The 23,906-nt window shown below is 45.7% G+C and overlaps 1 protein-coding gene across 1 annotated transcript in view; it reads right to left on the bottom strand.

Moving 5' to 3' along the window:
* Nucleotides 1-15,772, bottom strand: part of dcc (DCC netrin 1 receptor) — a gene marked incomplete at its 5' end in the record, with an annotated part of 921,129 nt that extends 905,357 nt beyond the window's left edge. The window contains one exon of the mRNA XM_078539210.1: nt 15,448-15,772. Coding sequence (XP_078395336.1) covers nt 15,448-15,772 — 325 coding nt within the window. The remainder of the gene's footprint in view (nt 1-15,447) is intronic.
* Between the last annotated feature and the right edge of the window lie 8,134 nt (nt 15,773-23,906).

Raw genomic sequence — 23,906 nt, forward strand, 5'->3', positions numbered from 1 at the left:
GGGTTCTCTACTAGAAGTAAGATTGTATTTTCTATCTTAGAACTGTTAATGTTGTGATTTACTGTCTCACCAAACTGTACTTACATGTGTGGTTCTTTAGTAAACTTCTAAATGCTCTAGAATTTATATTGTCTCACATAGTCTTCTGTATCGCTAACTTGTGAACCTGAATCTATGCACCTTTTGGTGGGGCGGCATATTACTGAGGAAAAATTTCCAGACACTCATGACATCCGGAGTATTAAAATACATCTGAAACTTGATAAAAAGGGCAATCGGGAGGATGGAAATTCTCTCAGCTGGTTACTTTCCTTTAGAGAGAGACTGATCAGTCCTTTACACCCATTAAGCGACTTGAGGATCTGTCCTTCTCAACCTAAAGTTGACAGGGATCATCTCAGGCGTATGCCTGATCTCGGATTGTCCCAAAGAGGGGCAAGGATTATGATCCACCACAGTTGCATTCTGTGAATAAGTATGAACTCACTCAGTAAAACAGGCTTGTCAAATGCGGCCCATTGAGGGTCATTGAACCCAGGAACGGGGAGCTGAGGGTCATTGAACCCAGGAGCGGGGGAGCTGAGGGTCATTGAACCCAGGAACGGGGAGCTGAGCATCATTGAACCCAGGAGCGGAGAGCTGAGGGTCATTGAACCCAGGAACGGGGAGCTGAGGGTCATTGAACCCAGGAACGGGGAGCTGAGGGTCATTGAACCCAGGAGCAGGGACCTGAGGGTCATTGAACCTAGGAGTGGGGAGATGAGGGTCATTGAACTCAGGAGCGGGGGGGTTGAGGGTCATTAAACCCAGGAGCGGGGGGATGAGGGTCATTGAACCCAGGAACGGGGGGGCTGAGGGTCATTGAACCCAGGAGCGGGGAGATGAGGGTTGGGGAGCCCACAAGTGGAGATGCCGGGAAGCAGGGACCAGGTGTCCAGAATGGAGAATGAAGCAGCAGGAGCAGGACCCATTGGCGTCTGATTAGGTGAGTAACTGGAGATTGCGTGAGAGAGTGTGTGAAGGGGGTACAAAGAGGGAGAGAGTGAGGGTGAGAGAGAGAGGGAGTGTGTGGGGGGAAGAGAGAAAGAGTGAGGGGGGAGAGAGAGAACGTGTAAGACGGGAGAGAGGGAATGTGTGGGGGGGAAGAGAGAGTGTGTGAGGGGGGAGAGTGAGAGATTGTGTGCATGTTGAGGGGGAGACAGAGAGATTATGTGTGATGGGGAGAGAGAGGGAGAGTGTGTGAGGGGGAAAGAGAGAGAGAGAGGTCAGAATTTTCCAGCCACCTCCACACCCCCCCGCACCCCCGCCACAGTGGATTCCCCTGCGGAGGGGCTGGCGAGCCATTGAAATCTCTGTTCACATCAGTGGGACCGGAAGATCCCGCCAGTGTGAAGGGCTGGAAAATTCCGGCCAGGGAGTGTGAGTGGGGAGAGAGAGAATGAGAGTGTGTGAGTGAGGAGAGAGAGAGAGAATGTGTGAGGTGGGGAGAGACAGACAGAGTGTGTGTGGGGGAGAAGAAGACAGTGTGCGGGGAGGGAGAGAGTGTGTGATGGGGAGATGAGGGTCTGAGGGAGGCGGGGGAGAGGGTTTGAGGGAGGAGAGGGATAGGATGTAAGGGGGAGAGAGGTTGTGGGTGGGGGGAGAGGGGACAGAGGGTGTGAGGGTGGCAGAGGGAGAGGGTGTGAAGGGACAGAGGGAGAGGGTTTGAGGGGCAGAGGCAGAGAGTGTGAGGGGGGGAGAAAAAGGAAACAGAGTGTGTGCGGGGGCAGAGTGTGTCCATACGTCTGGCTCACTCCCAGTATCAGGGTTTACTCACACACACCATCATGCACTCTCATCCAGTCTCACAGTGGATGAGGGTGAGTGAACGCCCTGAGACTGGGAGTAAGCCGGACACACACACTCTTACCCTATCACACTCTAATACTCATCTTTACTTATCACTCGTTTTTTTGCTCAGTAACTTGTTTGTTTTCATATCTCTATTTTTAATTCATGGCCTGAATATTCTGGTCGGTGTGTGGGGGTGGGCCCTGCTCGCCAGCAAGTAAAATGACGCACGGTGATTTTGGCCGTGCGTCCCGACGTCATCGTGTGTCATTCTGATCCTCAGTTCGGCAGGCGCGCACCGGAGTCAGCTGCGCGCCCGCCGAACTGTCAAAGGCCTATTAAGGCCATTAATTAATTAATTAATTTAACTGATTCTCAGGGCTGCCTGTCCAACCTTAAGGTTGGCAGACAGGCAAGGAGCCCAGGCGGCCTTCGCATTTATCAGGAAACCTCATCCACGGGCAGGTTTATTAATTAAATAACATTTTTAATTAAAATTCATTGACATGTCCCAACTCGTACGCCACTGTCACATTGGGGACATGTCTGAATAATTTTTTCTTTTTTTTTTCGAAGTTTTCAGAAAGAAAATAATCTCCCTGAGGCAGCTCTGTGCCTCGGGGCGGTTTCTGCGTGAAAGAGCGCAGGCCCTGACTCTACCTCCTCCTCCCACCCGCACAGGGTGCGCTCAGCGCTTCCGGGTGCACGTCATGCTGGGCAGGCCTTAATTGGCCCACCCGCGTAAAATGGCGGCGTGCAGCTCATCGTGGGCGGCGGTTGGCTGCACGCACGCCCGTGCCCACTCCCACCCAGCCCGCCTGACGGGGAGAAAATTCTCCTCCATGTGTAATGTTGCGTCGAACTTTATCTTTCCAAAATTTTCTTATTGGCCCCATTGAGTGAGAAAAAAATGTAAATGTGGACCCCCAGGCAAAAAGGTTGGACACCCTGCAGTAATGTCTTGCCCCCCCATTCTTAATATATAAGTAGCTCAGTTAAATGCAAAATGGAAAGGCTTGCACTAATAAAATGTAGGAAATGCAGCAGCCAATTTGCTCATTGCAAATTCCCACTAACAGCTCTGTGATAATGAGCAGATATTCTGTTTTTTTGATGTTGATTGAGGGATAAATATTGGCAAGGGCACTAGGGATAACAGCGCTGCTCTTCAAAATAGTGCCGGGGGATCTTTTATATCTATTTGAGAGAGCAGACAGGTCCTTCGTTTGACACTTCATCCAAAAGGTACCAATTCTGACAAAGCAGCACGTTCTCAGTTCTGCACTGGAGTGTTACCCTAAATTTTTGTGCTTAAGCACTTGTGTGGGACTTGAATCCCCAACCATCCTGACTCAGAGGTGACAATACTACCAACTGAGCCACAGGTGACATTTAAATGCAAATACACAAGGAATGGCCGTGCAATTTCCAAAAATGCACTCTGATGGTCTGTTAACATAGAGGGAGAGTTTTGCCCCAATACTGGGGCAGGACTATCTGAGGTTCTGATGGAAGATAATCCGTCTGGAATGTTAACTCTGTTTCTCTCCACTAATGCTGCCTGACCTGCTGAGTATTCCCAGCAATCCGTTTTTATTTCAGGTTTTCAGCATTGGCAATATTTTGCTTTTTGGGTTGCTGGAGAGACAGCCATAAAAGTGCCAGACGTAACAACTAAATATCGCAGGTGCACACCCCAATGGTGTAGCGAGTAAAAAATACCACTCGATGTGTTACAAAACCTTGAGTGAGCTGCAGTTAGAATATTGTATAATTCCATAGTTTTTTTGTTATTTTATTATTCATTCACGGGATGTGGGCTTCGTTGGCTGGGCCAGCATTTATTACCCTAATTGCCCTCGAGTAGGTGATGGTGAGCTGCCTTCTTGAACCGCTGCAGTCCATGTCATGTAGGTACACCCACAGTGCTGTTAGAGAGGGAGTTCCAGGATTTTGACCCAGAGATAGTGAAGGAACAGCGATATACTTCCAAGTCAGGATGGTGAGTGATTTGGTGGGGGTGTTCCCATCTATCTGCTGCCCTTGTCCTTATAGATGGTAGTGGTCATGGGTTTGGAAGGTGCTTTCTAAGGAGCCTTTTTGAATTCCTGCAGTGCATCTTGTAGATGGTACACACTGCTGCTGCTGTGCGTCGGGGCTGGAAGAAGCGAATGTTTGTGGACGTGGTGCCAATCAAGTGGGCTGCATTTTCCTGGATGGTGTCGAGCTTCTTGAGTGTTGTGGAAGCTGCACTCATCCAGGCAAGTGGCGAGTATTCCATCACACTCCTGACTTGTGCCTTGTAGATGATGGACAGGCTTTGGGGAGTTAGAAGGTGAGTTACTCGTCACATGATTCCTAGCCTCTGATCTGCTCTTGTAGTCACAGTATTTATATGGCTAGTCCAATTCAGTTTCTGGTCAATGGTAACCTCCAGGATGTTGATAATGGGGGATTCAGTGATGGTAATGTCATTGAACTCTTTTGTTGGGGGTGGTCATTGCCTGACACTTGTCTGGCGCGAATGTTACTTGCCACTTGTCAGCCCAAGCCTGGATATTGTCCAGGTCTTGCTGTATTTGGACATGGGTTGCTTCATTATCTGAGGAGTCATAAATGGTGTTAAACATCGTGCAATCATCAGCGAACATCTCCACTTCTGACCTTATAATGGAAGGTAGGTCATTGATGAAGCAGCTGAAGATGACTACCTGAGGAACCCCTGCAGTGATCTCCTGGAGCTGAGATGATTGACCTCTAACAACCACAACCATCTTCCTTTGTGCTAGGTATGACTCCAACCAGGGGAGAATTTTCCCCCTAATTCCCATTGCTTCGGCCTTATCTTTTGCACTGATGTGCTGGGCTCCTACATCTTTGAGGATGGGGATATTTGCGGAGCCTCCTTCTCCAGTGAGTTTTTTAATTGTCCACCACCATTCACGACTGGATGGTGGCAGGGGTGCAGAGCCATTGTCTGATCCGTTGGTTGTGGGATCGCTTGGCTCTGTCTATCACTTGCTGCTTATGCTGTTTGGCACGCAAATAGTCCTGTGTTATAGCTTCACCAGGTTGACACCTCATGTTTAGGTATGCCTGGTGCTGTTCCTGGCTTGCCCTCCTCCACACTTCATTGAACCAGGGTTGATCCCCTGGCTTGATGGTAATGGTAGAATGGGGTTATGCCAGGCCATGTGGTTATAGATTGTGGTTGAATACAATTCTGCTGCTGCTGATGGCCCACAGCACCTCATGGATTCCCCATCTTGAGCTGCTGGATCTGATCAAAATCTATCCCATTTAGTGTGGTGGTAGTGCCACACTAAACGATGGAGGGTATCCTCAATGTGAAGGCAGGACTTTGTCTCCACAACAACTGTGCAGTGGTCATTCCTACCGATACTGTCATGGGCAGATGCATCTGCAGCAGGTAGGTTGGTGAGGATGAGGTTAAGTATGTTTTTCCCTCTTGTTAGTTCCCTCACCACCTTCCATAGATCCAGTCAAGCAGCTATTTCCTTTAGGACTCAGCCAGTTTGGTCAGTGCGATTGACCCACTCTTGGTGATGGACCTTGATGTTCCCCCACCCAGAGTACATTCTGTGCCCTTGCCACCCTCCGTGCTTCCTCCACGTGATGTTCAACATGGAGGAGCACTGATTCATCAGCTGAGGGGGGCAGTACATGGTAATCAGCAGGAGATTTCCTTGCCCATGTTTGACCTGATGCCATGAGACTTCATGGGGTCTGGAGTCGATGTTGGGGACTCCGAGGACAACTCCCTCCCGACTGTATACTACTGTGCCGCCACCTCTGCTGGGCCTATCCTGCCGGTGGGACAGGACATATCCAGGGATGGTGATGGTGGTGTCTGGGACATTATCTATCAGGTATGATTCCGTGAGGATGACTATGTCAGGCTGTTGCTTGACTAGTCTGTGAGACAGCTCTCCCAATTTTGGCACAAGCCCCCAGATGTTAGCAAGGAGGATTTTGGAGAGTCAACAGGGCTGAAATTCCCGTTGTCATTTCCGGTGCCTTGGTCAATGCCAGGTGGTCCATCCAGTTTCACTCCGTTTTTGTGACTTTGTAGTGGTTTGTTACAACTGAGTAGGCCATTTCAGAGGCAACCACATTGCTGTGGGTCTGGAGTCACGTGGAGTCCCTAAAGGGACATTAGTGAACCAGATGGGTTTTTACAACAATTGACAATGGTTCTATGGTCATCATTAGACTTTAAGTCCCGATTTTTATTAAATTCAAATTCCACCATCTGCCATGGCGGGATTTGAACCCGAGTCCCCAGACCATTACCCTGGATCTCTGGATTACTAGTCCAGTGCCAACACTACTACGCCATTGCCTCCCCCTATGCCATTACCTCCCATTTTGCAGTACCAGTCCCTTCAGCCGTTTCTTGATATCATGTGGCATGAATCGAATTGGCTGAGGACAGTCATCTGTGATGCTGGGGACCTCCAGATGAGGCCAAGATGGATCATCTACATAGAGAAAATATTTGTCCTTACATTCAATCACCATTCTGTGATGAATTAGCTGGTCTCAACAGTTAGCATTAGGGTCCTTCAACTAGATAGGCAAAGTTAGCCAGGACTCCTGCTCCATATTAGTATCCTTACGGGATTGTGTGTGTAAATGCACACGGGCTGGGACCAGTGTCCTGGTCAATTGTGTAACTAGGGCTGTGGACAGAGCTTTAAACTAATAGCAGGGGGAGGGTTTGGGTGAAGGGAGACTTAGAAATCCAAAGAGAAAGGTCGAGGTACTGGCACACTATAGTGATGTGGGAAAAGACAAGCAGAGTGCAACAGGAAGGGACAGAGAGTTTAACAGAAAATGTACATCAGCAAATAAGATCAATACAGGGAAAAGAAGTAAAAAAATGAAATTCGAGGTTCTTTATCTGAGTGCATGAGGCATCTGCAATAAGATAGATGAATTAGTGGGACAAATTGAGGTAAATGATTTAGATCTAATTGCCATTACAGCAACATGGTTACAAGGTGATCAAAGTTGGTAAATAGATATTCTAGGGTACACAATATTTCAGAAAGACAGGCAGAAAGGCAATGGAGGTGGAATAGCCTTTATAGTAAAGGATGATATAAGGACATTAGTGAGAAAGGATCTGTCTGGCATCTGCAGTCCTGAAGTAGAATCAGTATGGGTGGAAATTAGGAATAGCAAGAGTCAGGAAACACTGTGGGAGTAGTTTAGAGACTCTCTACCAGTGGTTATGCCATTGGGTAGAGCATTAAACAAGAAATTATTGGAGCCTGTAACAAAGGAAATATAATAATTATGGGGAACTTTAATCTTAATATGGACTGCGACAACCAAATTGGCAAGAATGGTCCAGAAAATGAATTTGTAGAAGGTTTCGTGATAGTTACTTGGAGCAGTACATAGTGGAACGGTCTAGGGATAAAGCTTCCTTAGATCTAATATTGTGTAATGAAGCACGAATAATTAGTAATGCCATAGTAAAATTTCCATTGGGAAATAGTGATCATAATACCATTCAATTCCATGTTTAGTTTGAAAGTGACATATTCCAGTCAGAATCGAAAGTCTTAAATTTAAACGAATAAGAGAATAGTTAAAGTAAATGCTGGTCCCTTAGACGGAGAGACAGGAGAAATTATCACGGGGAATGAGGAAATGGTGGAGGCATTGAACAAATATTTTGCGTCAGTCTTCACAGTAGAAGACACAAGTTCTAAGGTACTACAGGTGCTAAGTTAAAATGCTCAGAGAGCCGGTGCAGACACGATAGGCTGAATACCCTCCTATACCATAAAGATTCTGTGATTCTATGACTGCGAACATCTAGAAGAACAAGGAACCACCACCTGGAACTACCCCTCCAAGCCACTCGCCATCCTGACTTGGAAATATATCACCATTCCTTCAATGTTGCTGGGTAAAAATCCTGGAATTCCCTCCCTAATAGCACTGTGGGTGTACCTACACCACAGGAACTGCAGCAATTCAAGAAGGCAGCTCATCACCACCTTCTCAAAGTCAATTAGGGATGGGCAATAAATGCTGAACTAACCAGCGACGCCCATGTCCGTAAATGAATTTTAAAAAAAGAAATGGACGAAAACCTAGCGACCAAAAAGGGTAGCAGATTAGGGAAATTAATATCAGCAGAGATAAAAAAGTATTGGAGAAATTTAAGAGACTAAAATCCGACAAATCACCGGTACCTGATGGCCTTCACCCTAAGGTTACAAAAGAGATGGCTGCAGAGATAGTGGATGTGCCAGCTATGATTTTAGAAAATTCCTTAGATTCTGGAATGGTCCCACTAGATTGGAAGTTGGCAAATGTTACACCACTTTTCAAGAAAGAAGGGAGAGAGAAAACAGTGAACCACAGGTCAGTTAACCTAATATCAGTTGTTGGAGAAATACTTGAATCTATAATTATGGAAATCTTAACAACACACGTAGAAAAGCATATTAGGACAAGTCAACATGCTTTACTAAAGGGAAATCCTGTTTTGCAAATTTATTAGTGTTTTTGAGGATGTAACTAGTAGGGTAGATAAAGGGGAACCTAAAGGGATGTAGTATACCTGAATTCCCAAAAAGCATTCAATAAGGTGCCGCACTGAAGGTTAATAGGCAAAATAAGGGCTCGTGGAGTTGGGGGTAATATATTAGCATGGATTGATGATTGGTTAACGGACAGAAAACAGAGTGGGCATAAACAGGGATTTTTCAAGTTGGTCTCCACATTTAAGGAAGGATACACTTGCATTGGAGGTGGTATAGTGAAGGCTCACTAAATTGGTTCCTGGAATGAGAGGGTTTTCCTATGATGAGAGGCTGAGTAAATTGGGTTTAGATTCTCTGGGGTTTAAAAGGATGAAAGGCGATCTTATTGAAACCTACAAAATTCTGAAGGGGCTTGATAGGATGAATGCTGAGAGGTTGCTTCCATTGGTCAGGGAATCTAGAGCAAAGGGGCACAGTCTCAGGGTAAGGAGCCAATCATTTGGGACTGAGATGAGGAGAGATTTCTTCATTCAAATGTTTGTGAGTCTTTGGAATTCTCTACCCCAAAGGGCTGTGGATGCTCCATCGCTGAATACATTTAAGGCTGGGATAGACAGATTTTTAGTCTCTCAGGGAATTAAGGAATATGGGGAGCAGGTGGGAAAATGGATTTGAAGCCCAAGATCAGCCGTGATTGTATTGAATGGCAGAGCAGACTTGGGGTGAAGTGGGAGGGCGGTGCGAGTGGTCTTCTCCTGCTCCTACTTCTTTAGTTCTTATTTTCTTATGGGCTTGTGGGTTTTTTGTGTGTGCATGAATATATAGAGTGTATACACCATTATCAAATAGTCCATTGGCGTTCACTGTTTTGGCTCATGCCAAGAATAGACAATTCAGTGAGGTGCCAGAGAGCTGCATGTGCCTTCTTCCAAGGATAGGAAGAACAATTTCAAAGAAACCTGACACTATTCTAAGTGACTGGGCTTTAGAATGCAACTTGCATTTAAAGAGATGTGGATCGTATAAATCATTCTGCCTGAAGGGAGCATTATCCAGTCTCTTCTGCACCATGGATACTTTCAACAGGAACAACCCAAGAAAAAAGAATGAAGGTGTTAAATGCTTTCGGTATGGGTAGGATTCTTCATTACCAAGAGCTGGTCATTAACAAAATGACAAGAAATTTCTACATCCGAGTTTTTAATAAATATGGATCTTTCATTTCCTAAGAGCCCCTACAGCTGAGAAAACTGTTTTTGAAAATTACATTAAGAAAACCAGCAAAGTCCTTGAGATTTTTTGTGTGAAATTATTCAGCACTGTTAGTTTGAAGGGATGTCTGATTGAAAACTATCATGCCTTTATGATCCATACATAGGATTGAGAAACATCACAATTATCACCATATCACAATGTGACAGCATTGTTAGGAGATGATGTGTTAATTGAAAAGTTTCAATATTTAGAGAGTCCCTGAGTGTCTCAGTTTATCATATTTCAACCTATTGCTACAGAATATGAATGTTCAATCTGTCAATGTGTTATTTGTTGGGAATTCCAGACAGCTGTATATATGAACTAAGAATTGTATAATAATACAACAAATCATTGAAAGATAAACTGGCTGCAGATAAGCTTGTAAGAATAGACTCAGGGATTTTGGAAGCTCACAATAAAGTAGTGGTTTGAAGAAGGCATTGCAGGGATACCACTTTACGTAGCATTTGTCTTCAGGCATAGTTTTGGAGATTGCTGTAAATTACTAGTTTCCTCCTTTAGATTCAAGTCTGAATTGTCATAAAAACACTGACCTAGATTGCCTTCTGAAATTTCTGGCAGAAAATGGAGAAAAGCGGAGTGGTGTTGCCTCCTGCTGAATCCTTGCTTCCAAAAACTTGCTGGAACCATTTTCCTCCACACTCCTGAAGCATACTACAACACTCACCTTTTTCTCTACCAGTTATGTGCAAATGGTTGCGAGAGGGCATGGCTTGAAATCCCACTCCATTTTCCTTACCTGCCAAATGATCCCTCTCTAGATTAGAATGAAGATTTCAAAGAGACGCTGGAGCTCATTTCTAGCAGATAACAGGAAAAAGAGTCTTTGCGGACTAGAACAGAACTCAAACTAGATCCAGAAGACAGCTGCAGTGGGCCAGATGGACTGTTTTGGTGTGTGCATCAGGAACTGCAATTAATATTGTTTCCAAGAGATTCTCAAGGGCAATTAGGAATGGGCAATAAATGCTGGCCTAGCCAGCGACGCCCACATCCCAAGGAAGAATACAAAAAAATTATTGCAACCTCTGGACATCCGGAAATCGTGGATTTTCCTTAGACCTCTCCTGTTCTATTACTTTCAAAGAAAGAGGAGGAACATCGTAATGTCTGGCACAGAAATCCCAGGTACCACCCCTCAACTTGAAATGTTAACTGTCTCTCTCTTCAAAGATGTTGCCAAACTTGCTGAGTGTTGCCAGCAGTTTCTGTTTAGTTTCTGCATTATCCTCTGGTCCCTAGCTGCTGGTACATCTTCTCTCTGTTCAAGAGCTCACAGTGATTATTTTCAATCCAGAAAATAACATTTTGGGACGCAGTGTATAAGTAATTTGAGATGTGGCAGGTGTCACATGTAGCATATGTGCACGGTACAGCTGACTTTCCAAGAGTCAGCTCTCCACCACTAAAAATTGCCTCACCTCATGGGTGGAATCACCCCAGATTTGCACTAAGTGCGGTAGCGGGCAGGTAAAATGACACTTTACCCATCGGCCGCAATGGCGGGTTTTCATGCAGTATTGTCCCAAACCTGCCATATTATTTATGCATTCCCGGGAAACACGCCATTTCAATGGCGGGTGGGCTCTCATTCGCACACCATGCCACTTCGCTGCTTCATCACACTGGGCGCTATATTTAAAGTCCAGTCGCGCACATGTATCTCAGTGCTTCCAGCCCATGACTACTGCAGGGAAGATGTCCACGAAAGGCAAAAAAGACTACAACCCCCAGGTTTATTGATACATCACTGGAATGCCTTTTGGGCACTGTGGAGGCCTGCTGTGATGTCCTCTACCACCGCTCTGGCCACAGGATGGGCAGTGGTGTGACCAACCAGGTTTGGGAGGCGGTGGCAGTGGTGGTCAGTGCCAATGCTGCACAGAAGAGGTTGGCCATCCAATGCAGATCGAGGATGAATGATCTCATCTGTGCCACCACGGTAAGGCAACCACCTCATCACTCTAAACTCACACACTCAAACCCATCACACATTCACTTGCATCTCACTCACTGCCAGCTCAAGGGACATCACCACCCATTCTCACACACATACCCTCACATCTCCATCTGGCTCATCTCCTCTGGAGACTGCCTCCTCAGCCCTTATTGCCTTGAGGCCACTTGTACATATCAACATGTGCCCCCACCCACGCCCTGGGTTACCCATCTTCCCCTTGTCCTGCAGCCTCTTCCCTTGCCTGAGGGTACTTCCCCCTTTCGCCAAGCAAGCCCTAGCCCTGCAGCCAATGAAAAGCCACCCACGTACGGCTGATCTGGTAGGTAGAGACCTGCCATGAGCCCCCCTAAAAGTGATTTGGTGCTGTCTGTGAAGCCTGGCACTGATGACTGCGAGTGCTGACCGAAGCATGGTTGGCAAACAAAGCTTGAAACCCCGAGTGAAGTGCAGCTCGCCAGGTGCACGTCGCTTATGTGCTGTTGTGAAACATGTTGGCAGGTTTTCCCGTCGATGTGGGCGGATGACCCAGCGGGGGCAACCATTCTGGAAGGCAAGCCTAATAATGATATGCTGATGTATCACAATGAGGTTCCCGATGTCCAATGGTGGATAACGTGGCCCACCATTGGAGGGCTGAGTGGATGATCGTGAACTGGTTTCACGCCGTCGTGAAACCGATTGTGCCATATTGTCTGCTCAAGACACTGAACATGCCCGATGCCGGTGGACACGGAAAATCCTGGCCCATGTCTGGTAATTGGTAGATATTTGGTTATTATGATTGGGGATTGGGCACCCTTGTGAGGTGGGGTGGGGGAGATGGAGTGGGGAAATGGATTTTGGAGGCCAAGCAAGGAGGCACAAAGTGGGTTATGATCTTGGTGGGGGAGACCAATGCACATAGGGCAACTCCCCCCCAAAAGATGCACCTTGCACCTCCGTCCTTCCCACTTTTTTAACCCAGATGGAAAAAAGCAGACTCCCCACTCTCGCCCGCCTGCTCACACAAACCACACTATGGTGTGGGCAGCATTATTTTCAAATCAATTGGCTTGTTAACAAGCTCAATTACCCATTAATGATTATTTTCAGCCCCAGCCTTCCTCCCGTATCATGGGAACCAGGTCAGGGGTGGGCGGTAAGGCAGTGGGCTAGCCACCCATCATATTTTACATGACCCCTGCTAAAAACATGCCTAGTTGGGTGCTGTAAAACCTAGCCTAATATTGTTGTACCTGCAACCAGGAGTCTAGAAACGGGCTGAGGTAGTCCTTGGTCTTCCCTCGTCTAGCAGTTCCTACATTCCTACTACTGTTGGTACAGTTCATAAAAGTCCAAAAGGATCAACGCCCATTTCCTTTGATGAAGAGAGTGAACTGTAAGTTGACATTCAGGAGACAGTTTTAATCTATTCCACTGGTCATGAAACTGACAGAATTGAGTGCAATTTTGGATTTACACCACAGCCAATTTTACTCTATTTTTAAATTAGGATGTAAAACAGGTGTTCACCCAATCCTATGGGTTTCCTACCTTGTAACTTGGGTTACAAATACCCCCAAAAGTCACCAGCTAAAATAAGGAGGAGGAGAAATAAGTGTGTACAGGGAAGCTGAACCCCATTTCTATAGATAATTTCACAAGGAAAAGCATGTTGATAAATAAAAAGAGCCTTGATAAATAAAATTGATTCTTGAACTTTTGGGGTAGTGACTCCAGAAGTGATGGTGTGAGGGTATGAAGAGAATTTTGTAAGAGAGGCCTTGGCCATGCTTCAATTTGTAAATGTGGATCCATGGCTTCCAGTGCTCTTGCCAGAGTCTTCCCACTTGAACATCAATATTATCAGTATCAGCTCACTTTTATGATGTGGCAATTCTCATTCACTGGGCTGAACTTTGTGGGCTCTTTGGGACAGACTGGGAGATGAGACAGCTGGCAAAATAGCAGGGAAAGACATCACCGTCTTCCCATTGCCATGGCACATTGCCAGTGGCAAGAATGTTGGCAGTTGGGATGCCCGCAAGGCCAAATGAGCCACTTAAGTGGCCAATCAAGGGTCACTTCCCACCTCAGTGGGCATTTTGCCCCCATCAGCACCAGTAGGAGCTGCCCAGCATGTTTAGGGGGTGTTGCCCTCTTTATGGGCACTCTTAAAACCCACAGAAGGGGGCCCTGATGGCAATGGTGCCTTCACAGCAATGGCACCACTGGTGCTTCATGATCCATCCACCTCTCACCAGGGCATGGCTGCTTGACCTACCTAACCTATCTCAACTCTCTTCAATGGTGTCACACCATTGAGGGTCCCTCTTCCTTGGAGCTGCACCCCCAGCAATGGCCACCAGTAGCAGTGGCACTGCTGAGCTGCTGATCTCTGATTGCCCCAAGAGCTGCCGGACAATTCTTAATTGGACTGTGGCCCAGCCTGTTAATTGGCCACTAGCAGCAATGTGTTGCCCCAGCTCCAGCTGCCCGTCAAAGCCAGGTTACCTCCCATTTTCAGTCCCGGCGGGTGGGACATGCTGGCAATCAGAAAAATTCAATCAACTGTTTTAGTTAATATAGATTGAATTACATAGCATTTACAGCACAGAAACAGGCCAATCAACCCAAATATTCCATGCCAACATTTGTGCACCATAGGAGCCTCCTCCCACCCCACTTCATCCAATCCTATCATCAGGTCCTTCTAAAACTTCTTGTTTTCCAAGATAATGTTCTTGTTTTCCTTTGTTGTGGCAGTGTTTAGCTATCTCTCCACTTCAGGAACGACAGCTGAAAAACGGTTAGTTGCCAGAATATCAACATGAGAGCATAGCAAAATTTTAAGGATTTACATTTAAGTTACAAAAGGAGATCAAGAAAGACAATCTGAAAATGGTGTCTGGTTGCTTATATAGTGCAGAATGCTCTCATTAACCATGTACGAAATGCCTTTTAACCTAATTTTATTAGCTGTTTACTAGGTTGCATTGTCTACTGCTGTGCAGACTGACAATGAAAACTGTTCTATGTTTCATTTGCTATCGTACAAATATGCCATGTCATATAGTAATATGGGGAAAAAATGTCATAATTATACTATTTTGGGATATTTGTGATCTTTTGTCATTTTACTTTTCATGTCTATATGATATTAGCATAAAATGAAAATCTTCTATCAACCTGTATCTTTCCTAATGCAGGTAACCTATCGATCAATGCCTGTCGTAAAATATTAGTTGGAAAACATACTGTTCCTATCACCAGTATAGCAATTAACACCATCCAACCAATAATATGTTAGGTATTTTCACTCCCAGGTACAGTACAAGCCAGAAAGGTCCATGGTTTTATCCCGTGTGTGTGAAGGCTTGTCAATCGTAGCCAGCGCAGCACAATCAGAATGCTCCAATTCAGGGTCGTCAGGCTAGGGAGGAGATAAACAAGCTGCCTGATTGATGCTTGGTGACTCTACTGGAATATGAGCATCATAAGAAGACAGGATCAGGTCTGGCTTTGATGTCCCTTTCAGTTGAACAACATTGATGCTCCATTTGCACAGCTCACAGATTAAGAAAAGCCCCAGTTTGGCAAAGTACCAGACGGCTGTCAACACTCATAGAACCATACTCTAGCATGAGTCAGCACTCCCAGGGGAAGGGATGGATCTGTAGTATTAATTACTTTAGAATCCTGTTGACAGTAAGTCAATAGCTTTGGCTTTTTGGCATTAAATTGTACTACACAGATTTTAGTATAAATAAAAATGACAATATTGGCAGAAAATAGTGTAGGAAAGGACAAAACAAGGAAATTAGGCTCAATGGAATTTGTCTTTAACAGGCAGGTTTGGCCTTGCTTGCTTACCTGCCACAGTTAGCCGAGCTGTCCTGCTCACTATCGTCCCAGCCCCCTCTACTGAGGCCTCGCACTGGTACAGTCCTTCGTCGGGTCGATGGTGCTTTGAGTGGACCACATTCTGTACCATTAAGGATCCATCAGGCATCAGCTGCCTTCTCTCATCCATTGCCAGGTTTAAGAAGGCTCCGTCTTTTCTCCAGCCAATATTCACCAGGCCTAGGTCTGCTGTCGCCGAGCAGTTTAGTAGGAAAGATCCTCCTCGCACGGTTACTGTGTCCGAAGGCTCAGAAACAAATCTCAATGATATGAATCTTCTGATCTGGGAACCTGAAACAGAAAGGAACAATAATGAGGGTTAAAAATTGAACAATGTACTGTTTCAACCAACCCTGCAATAAAGTTATAAATTACTTGTGTCTCAACCTTATTTCTGTTAATGCTGACTGATGATTGCAGATGTGCTGTTACCTAGTGCAGTGTGTCCAAGACCTTAGCCACTAGCTACATGTAGATAAATGGGAAACCAGCTATGGCAAATTGCACTTTTGAATAGCAAATGAATAAATAGGTAACAGACATCATTGTTGGGCTCATGATATCAATACTCATATTGAGATGATATGTGCCCGTGCATTTTAACCTATCAAATGTTTGTATAATAGTAAGATTAAATGCAGAATGCACAATTTTTTTAAAGTATGGACTTTACTTCCTTTGTAACTGCATTTTGGTTATCTGCTAAAATGGTGTATAGCACAGGTGAAAATGCCAGAGAGAAAACAGAGTTGTCATTTGAGGTCTGTGGCCAGCATTTAGAAATGCATAATATAAACAAGCAGAGTCAGCAGGCTTCGTGAAGGGGAAATTAGAATTTATTAGAATTCTTTGAGGAGGTAACAAACAGGATCGATAAAGGGGAACCAGTAGATGTAATATATTTGGATTTTCAAAAGGCGTTCGATAAGGTACCACACATAAGGCTACTTAGTAAGATAAGAGCGCGTGGTGTTGGGGGTAGTACATTAGCATTGATAGAGGACTGGCTAACTAATAGGAGACAGAGTTTTCAGGATGGTAACCTGTAACTAGTGGAGTGCCACAGGGATCAGTGCTGGGGCCACAATTATTTACAATATATATTAATGACTTGGATCAGGGAAGTGAATGTACTATCACCAAGTTTGCGGATGACACATAAATAGGTGGGATGGCAAGTGGTGAGGATGACACAAAGAGTCTACAGAGGGATATAGACAGGGTTAAGTGAGTGGGCGAAAATTTGGCAGGTGGAATATAACTTGGGAAAATGTGAGGTTATGCACTTTGGCAAGAAGAATAGAAGAGCTGAATATTATTTAAATGGAGAAAGACTGCAGAAAGCTACAGCACAGAGGGATTTGTGGGTCCTCGTGCATGAATCCCAAAAAGCTAGCATTCAAGTTCAGCAGGTAATAGGGAAGGCAAATGGAATGTTGACCTTTATTTCAAAGGGAATGGAGAATAAAAATAGGGGAGTCTTGCTAAAACTTTTTAAGGCACTAGTTAGACCACACCTAGAATACTGTGAACAGTTTTGGTCCCCTTATCTAAGGAAAGATGTGCTGGCAATGGAGGCAGTCTAGAGAAGGTTCACTAGGTTGATCCAGGGTATGGGGGGGATATTCTTATGAGGAGAGATTGAGCAGGTTGGGCCTGTACTCCATGGAGTTTAGAAGAATGAGAGGTGACCTTATTGAAACATATAAGATTCTTAAGGGGGCTTGACAGGGTAGATGCTGAGAGGTTTTTTCCCCTTGTGGGAGAGTCTAGGACCAGAGGGCATAATCTCAGAGTAAGGGGTCACCCATTTAAAAGAGATGAGGAGGAATTTCTTCTCTCAGAGGGTGGTCAATCTGTGGAATTCTTTACCACAGAGGGCTGTAGAGGCTGGGTCATTAAGCATATTCAAAGCTGAGATAGACAGATTTTTAATCAGGAAGGGAATCAAGGGCTATGGAGACAAGGCAGGAAAGTGGAGTTGAGGATTATCAGATCAGTCATGATCTCACTGAATGGTGGAGCAGACTCGATGGGCTGAATGGCCTACTTCTGCACCCACATATTATGGTCTTCATCTAAGTTCTGATGAAAGGTCACAACTTGAAACGTTAACTCTATTTTCTCTCTACAGATGCTGTGTGACCTGCTGAGTACTTCCAGCATTTCCTGGTTTTGTTTAAGATTTCCCTCTCCGTAGTATTTTGCTTTTGTATGTAGAGGGTATCCATCATGGTGGTCAGCGTGATCAGTCACAATACCTTTCCCAGGCCAACAGGAAAAAGCAAGGCCAACCAATGACAAGCAGTTCAAATAGGCCATGTAATGGCAAGGGGCCAGGAGTAACCTCGCACGCTCCAGATGCAGAGTGGGGACAGGTCTGGCAAGTCTCATTATGCAAGCTATCATTCTCAGCAAACACTCTGATGAAGTCAAAATATTGCTTGCAACTGCTGGACAAAAAATCTAGAATCTGCACTAAGATAGAAACATAGCAAATAGGAGCAGGGGTAGGCCATTCGGCCCTTCAAGGCTGCTCCGCCATTCATTATGATCATGGCTGATCATCCAACTCATTAGCCTGCACTCGCTTTCTCCACATATCCTTTGATCCCTTCACCCCAAGAGCTATATTTAACTCCTTCTTGAAAACATACAATGTTTTGGCCTCAACTACTTTCTGTGGTAGCGAATTTCACAGGCTCACCGCTCTCTGGGTGAAGAAATTTCTCCTCATCTCAGTCTTAAATGGTCTACCCCGTATCCTCAGACTGTGACCCCTGGTTCTGGACTCCCCCACTTTTGGGACCTTCCTGCATCTACCCTGTCTAGTCCTGTTAGAATTTTATAGGTTTCTATGAGATCCCCCCTCATTCTTCTGAACTCTAGCGAATATAATCCTAACCAACTCAATCTCTCCTCATATGTCAGTCCCGCCATCCCAGGAATCAGCCTGGTAAACCTTCGCTGATGTGATATGTCTGTATTACAAACTCTGGTGTAAGACAAAGACTACAAACCTTTGCACTGATTGGTGTTAACTAAGTATGCACATGAAGTACATTTACCTATGTTATGTGTAAGGTATCTTCTACAAGAATGAATTCATGTGGCTACAAAGGTGTCACCATAGCCACATCTTTAGCTTGTCGGAAATTTTACTGATAATACTGTTACGATCCACATAGGGAGCAATAACTTTTACAAAGAAATTCGAACTTCCAGTTAATCGCTGAACAAATGACACAACAAGATTTCACGTATTAAAATGTCTACTGTAACAAATAGATTAAAGGCACTGTTGTCTAAGCATTATTTTTGTAGGAAACTTACTTTAAACTAGAAAGCAGAACTTTTAACACAACCATAAAAACCCACTAACAGGTATACATTACACTGTCCTTTAAGTTACACTGTCCATTCAATCCTCCCAGAACCAGTCCAAACTGATTCTTAACTCCCGAGTTTATTTCTGATCTTTTACTTTTCAAGCCTGGAAACTTTGAACTCCAGAATTGCATTTCAGCGTGCAAGTTTTCCTGGAGGCTTCTCCCTCTAGCTTAAGCTAGGCAGATCATCCAGCCCTATTTGAACTCCTCATGGATTTGGTTTCTCCAGTCATTGCAAGCTCCCACCCACATTCCTGAATGGTAAACCATAGAGACTTTTGGGTTTTAGGTGCTCTCTCTTCCAGACCCTGTAAGACTAAACTGCCTGTAATATTCAGTAATATTTTAGGAAAGCCTTTAGCCTGATGTCACAATGACTTCCTCTGTGTCCTTCCCATCTCAAAGCATTCACTATGGCAATGTGAATCATGTGGGTCTTGTATCCAGGTAGAAATGCTTATTAGTTATTCTTTAGACCCCAACTCTATTCAATTGTGGAATTAAATAGATAGTTTAAAACACAACTCTATTCAACCCGACATCCTCAACACTTTTTTGGGACTTTACATAAGAACTAGGAGCAGGAGTAGGCAATTCAGCCCTTCGAGCCTGCCCCGCCATTCAATATGATCATGGCTGATCTCATTTCGGCCTCAACTCCAATTTCCTGCCCTCTCCCCATAACCTTTCAACCCATTACTAATTAAAAATCTGTCTATCTCCTCCTTAAATTTATTCAGTGTCCTGGTATCCACTGCACTCTGAGGTAGTGAATTCCACAGATTTACGACCCTTTGAGAAAAGTAATTTTTCCTCATCTATGATTTAAATCTACCACCCCTTAGCCTAAAACAATGGCCTATCGTTCTAGAATGCCCCACAATGGGAAACATCCACTCAACGTCTACTTTGTCTATCCCCTTTAGCATCTCAATTAGATCTCCTCTCATCCTTCTAAACTCTAGCGAGTATAGGCCTAAACTGCTCAATCTCTCCTCATAAGACAAACCCCACATCTCTGGGATCAATCTAGTGAACCTCCTCTGAACCGCCTCCAATGCAACTACATCCTTCCTCAAGTAAGAGGACCAAAACTGTGCACAGTACTCCAGTTGCGGTCTCACCAATGCCTTGGACAGTTGCAACAACAATTCCCTATTTTTAGACTCTATTCCTTTAGCAATAAATGCCAAAATTCCATTTGCCTTCCTTATTACCTACTTTGAAGAGTCACAGTCTATCCAATGTTGCTGCCTTGCACCTTCTTCCCAGCAAACAATCTGGGCTCCCTTTAATCTCTAATAATCAAATTACCCAGGTTTGCTGTCCGGCAGACTTCAAAGTAGGTCACATGACCCCCTTCAGTTTACTTTAAAGAGATAATCCCAAAACATAACAACCTTATAAACCTCATAATTGTAACAATACTGGTCCAATGATTCTTCCTCCAAGAAGGTCAGTAAATTGAAGGGATACAATCAGCGATATACTGAACGATGTGATAATGTTATGCCTGTGTCTTTTGGAAAGTAAATTTCAAATAATTCAACTTAAAACAGTTACCATATTTGAGAAGTTAGATTTAAATTAGATGAATTCTTCACATTAGGATCTTACCCATCTGTCCCTCAGGAACATCATTTTTTGGGGGAGGTAGCTTTGAGTTTTAGTGCAGCTTCAAGTCAAAATCCACCCTCGCCTTTGAATCAGAGGGTTGTGGGTTCATGTCCCACTCCCTGAAACCAAGAACTGTGATTGTACTCGAAAGAGTTGCAATCTGTGACTGTTGATAACTCGAAAGAGTTTCAAGTCAAAATGAATTGGTGAGGTTGCTCTGAGCCTTGTGATACAAGATTAGGGGCAGAATTTTACTCTTGGCGGGGGTGCTCGGCGGGGGCGGGTGGGGGCGGTCAGAAAGCCGCCAGCCGCCCGTGATCGGCAGCGCACCGCGATTTTACGCGGGCGGACCAATTAAGGCCCACCCAGCGTGAGACGAGGCCTTTGAATGAGCGCGGAGGGCGGGCGGGGCTTAATGTCCGCCAGGTCCAATGGCGACCCAGTGGTGGGCCGATTCAAATGCAGCCTTGGGAGCCCTGAGAAGATTGCCACCGAAGGACGCCGAAGCCTTGTGCATGGATACCATAGCAGGTGCACAAGGCAGGCAGGAGGGCAGGTCGGCGGGGCAGTCGGCCTCGTGGTTTTCGGACGAGTGCCTCGCTGCCCTCCTGAAGGAGGTGGCAGCCAGGAGAGAAACACTTGTCCCCAGGGACAGGAGAAGGAGGCCCTCCCACCTCACCAAAAAGGCCTGCAAGGAGGTGGCATTCAGGGTCAGCAGCCACGACGTGGTGAGGCGCATATGGGTCCAGTGCCCGCAGAACTTTAACAATCTCCCATGATCAGGAAGGGTGAGTGCCATGTTGGCATGGGTCGTTTTGCAGAACAGGTAAGAGCTGCCCACCCCCCCATGGACCTCAGAGGTATTAGAGTGTCAGTGGCAAATGTCAATGAGGCAGGAACTGACCAAGGGGGGTGAGCCTTGGCTACTTGGACTGAGTGCTTTGTGGCTCCAGGGTCATGAATATGCTGAGCCCTGCGAATTGTTCCTCAGGTGGGGTTGGCCAGGCTGCAATGGCGCTGCAGGTAGAGGGTGGACTAATCAATGCTCCTCTATCCTTTCAGGAGAAAACATCCCATAACAATGCATAGAGGTTGCGGACTGGCAGGGGACCTCCGCACCTCTTCATCTTCAATCAATATGAGCAGGAGGCCCTGGAGCTGGAGAGGCGCCATGCACCTCGGTCAAGCAACTGCGGTGAGGTTGTGGTGCCGGAGGGAGGTAGGAGTGCAGCGCACTGAGGTGAGAATGTGGCTTTTTGCAACCATTCCAGTGTAATCTCTATATTGATGTCAGCCTCGAACCTGGAATGCCCATTGATAATGGAAACACGAGGGCACCATATTTCATATCTCTGTCTCACCAGGATGCCTGGTATGCACAGTGACAGCGTCATGACTTAAGCTAATGACATGTCCTTCTCCTCCCTTTTGGGCTCACCAGCAGCCCCTCGTTGTGAGGAGCCTGAAGGCCCACCCCTGACCCCGGAGGACCAGCATGCTGAGCACGCACCAGCGTCACACTCTTTCTGTCAAGCAGGCACCAGCACAGATACCAGCACCTCGGTGGGCATAAGATCGGTGTCTAGTATCTCGGTGCACACTGGTGAGGGCACTTCACCCTCACTTGAGGTGCAGGCGGATGCAGAGAGTGCCCAGGACGCCGCCAGTCAGAAGACTGCCAGGACCAGGACAATGCTCAGTTGAGGGTTGATGATGTGCCTCTGGAGTTGTCCCTGAGGCAGCAGCTGCTGGATGTCCAGCAGGGTGTGCGGGAGGATCTGGCGGAGATATATGAGGGAATGCGTGCCATGGTGTCCGTTGTTGAGGAGTCCGTGCAGAGCATAAGCACTGTGCTGACCCTCATGGCAGAGCACAATGCCTCCTCTATGGAGAGAGTGGCGACTCTCATGGAGAGACTCTTCCAGGGACTCAATCCTGGGGATGCACTTGGACCTGCAAGCCCTCACACTAGCAATGACCTCAGCTGGTCAGTGCCAGTGTTGGAGATGGATTGGGCACACAGTATCCCAGCTAGGTGCCCGCCCATCAATGGTGAGCAGGGAGGTCCAGAGCGACCTCACGTTGGCGCATGAGATGCCTGACTTCTCTGTGGGCTCCTCTCAGGGCGCTCTGGATGATGGCAGCAGCTCCTCCACCCCTCTACCAGTGACCGTGGCATCTGGTGAGGCTGCAACAACTAGGGAGATGCCATCCATGGCACTGGCCGCTTCCTCCCAGGTGGAGCCAGCACAGGCTCCACGGACCAGAGGACGCCCGCCAAGGTCATCAAGGCCGACAAGACAGCAGAGTCGGCAGGCTGTCTCCAGTGCCATTGCCAGCGAGGGAGAGCACCTAGACGGAGCACTTGCAAGCAAAAACTTAAAGCACCTTAAACACAACACGTCCTGATCATGGGTGACATTTGTTTCCCTAATTTTCCTGTTATTTTTTTAATGGTGTGATGGAAAACACCGGTCAATGTTAATTTCTGCAATGTTTGTCATTCAGCAGTAAACGAGATGTGTTTTTGCAACTGGCCTCTGGATGGTTCATATCATGCTGATAGTGTTGAATCTGTGATTCATGTGCTATATACTAGTTCTGCTCAATCTGTGGCCGGTGCAATATACAATAGTTCCACAGTATCTGTGACTACTGTAGTGCACAATGATTGTTCTGAGTCAGTGACCAGTGCACTGATCCTGCTGAGTTTCAGTGGATCCAGTATGCTCAATTCATTTAAGGATCAGATGTTGATCATTTGCATATGTTGGCATAAAACATCTCTCCTGCTGCTGATGAAAGGGATTTAAACTTATTGCTTTGCAAGGCCACAAAGGCACTCACATAATCTGCATTACTGAAATGGAACATCATCCTATTCCCAGCATTGTATTATTGTGGAAAAGCCAAAATATCTTAATGCTGAATTATCATATTTTTATATGTGTATTGACATATTTCAGCCCTGACATCAGAAAACTTTCACTAAATCCTGTAGATCGTTAACAATATGCATTGGCACACTTAATAGAAAACATAGGCAGGTGGAACAAGGTGAAAGGAAATAAATTGAATCAGACGCATCAATTGACACCTGGTGACAGGCTGACCAAAATGAATGAGTGGTTTTAAAAAATACACATACACTCCTAAATGGAGCAGCAAGCAATAATAATCTTGGTTTGTGGTAAAACTTCACACATCAGGAATTTGCTTGAAAGTAATCCAGGGCCTTTGACTTTTCATGAGGACATCACAAGCAACCAATTTGTTCCTTTTCTGCATTAGAGCCCCCGCTGTTGCTGCACAGATAGACTTGCAAATGTTCTTTTTCTCAAGGAATGAATGAAGAATAAATAATGAGCAATGAACAAGGTTTGAAGTCAAAAATAAATTTTCTTCCAGCTCTCTTCATTCCTT

This window comes from Cetorhinus maximus, chromosome 1 (assembly GCF_964194155.1).
Source record: "Cetorhinus maximus chromosome 1, sCetMax3.hap1.1, whole genome shotgun sequence".
NCBI classification, from domain to species: domain Eukaryota; kingdom Metazoa; phylum Chordata; class Chondrichthyes; order Lamniformes; family Cetorhinidae; genus Cetorhinus; species Cetorhinus maximus.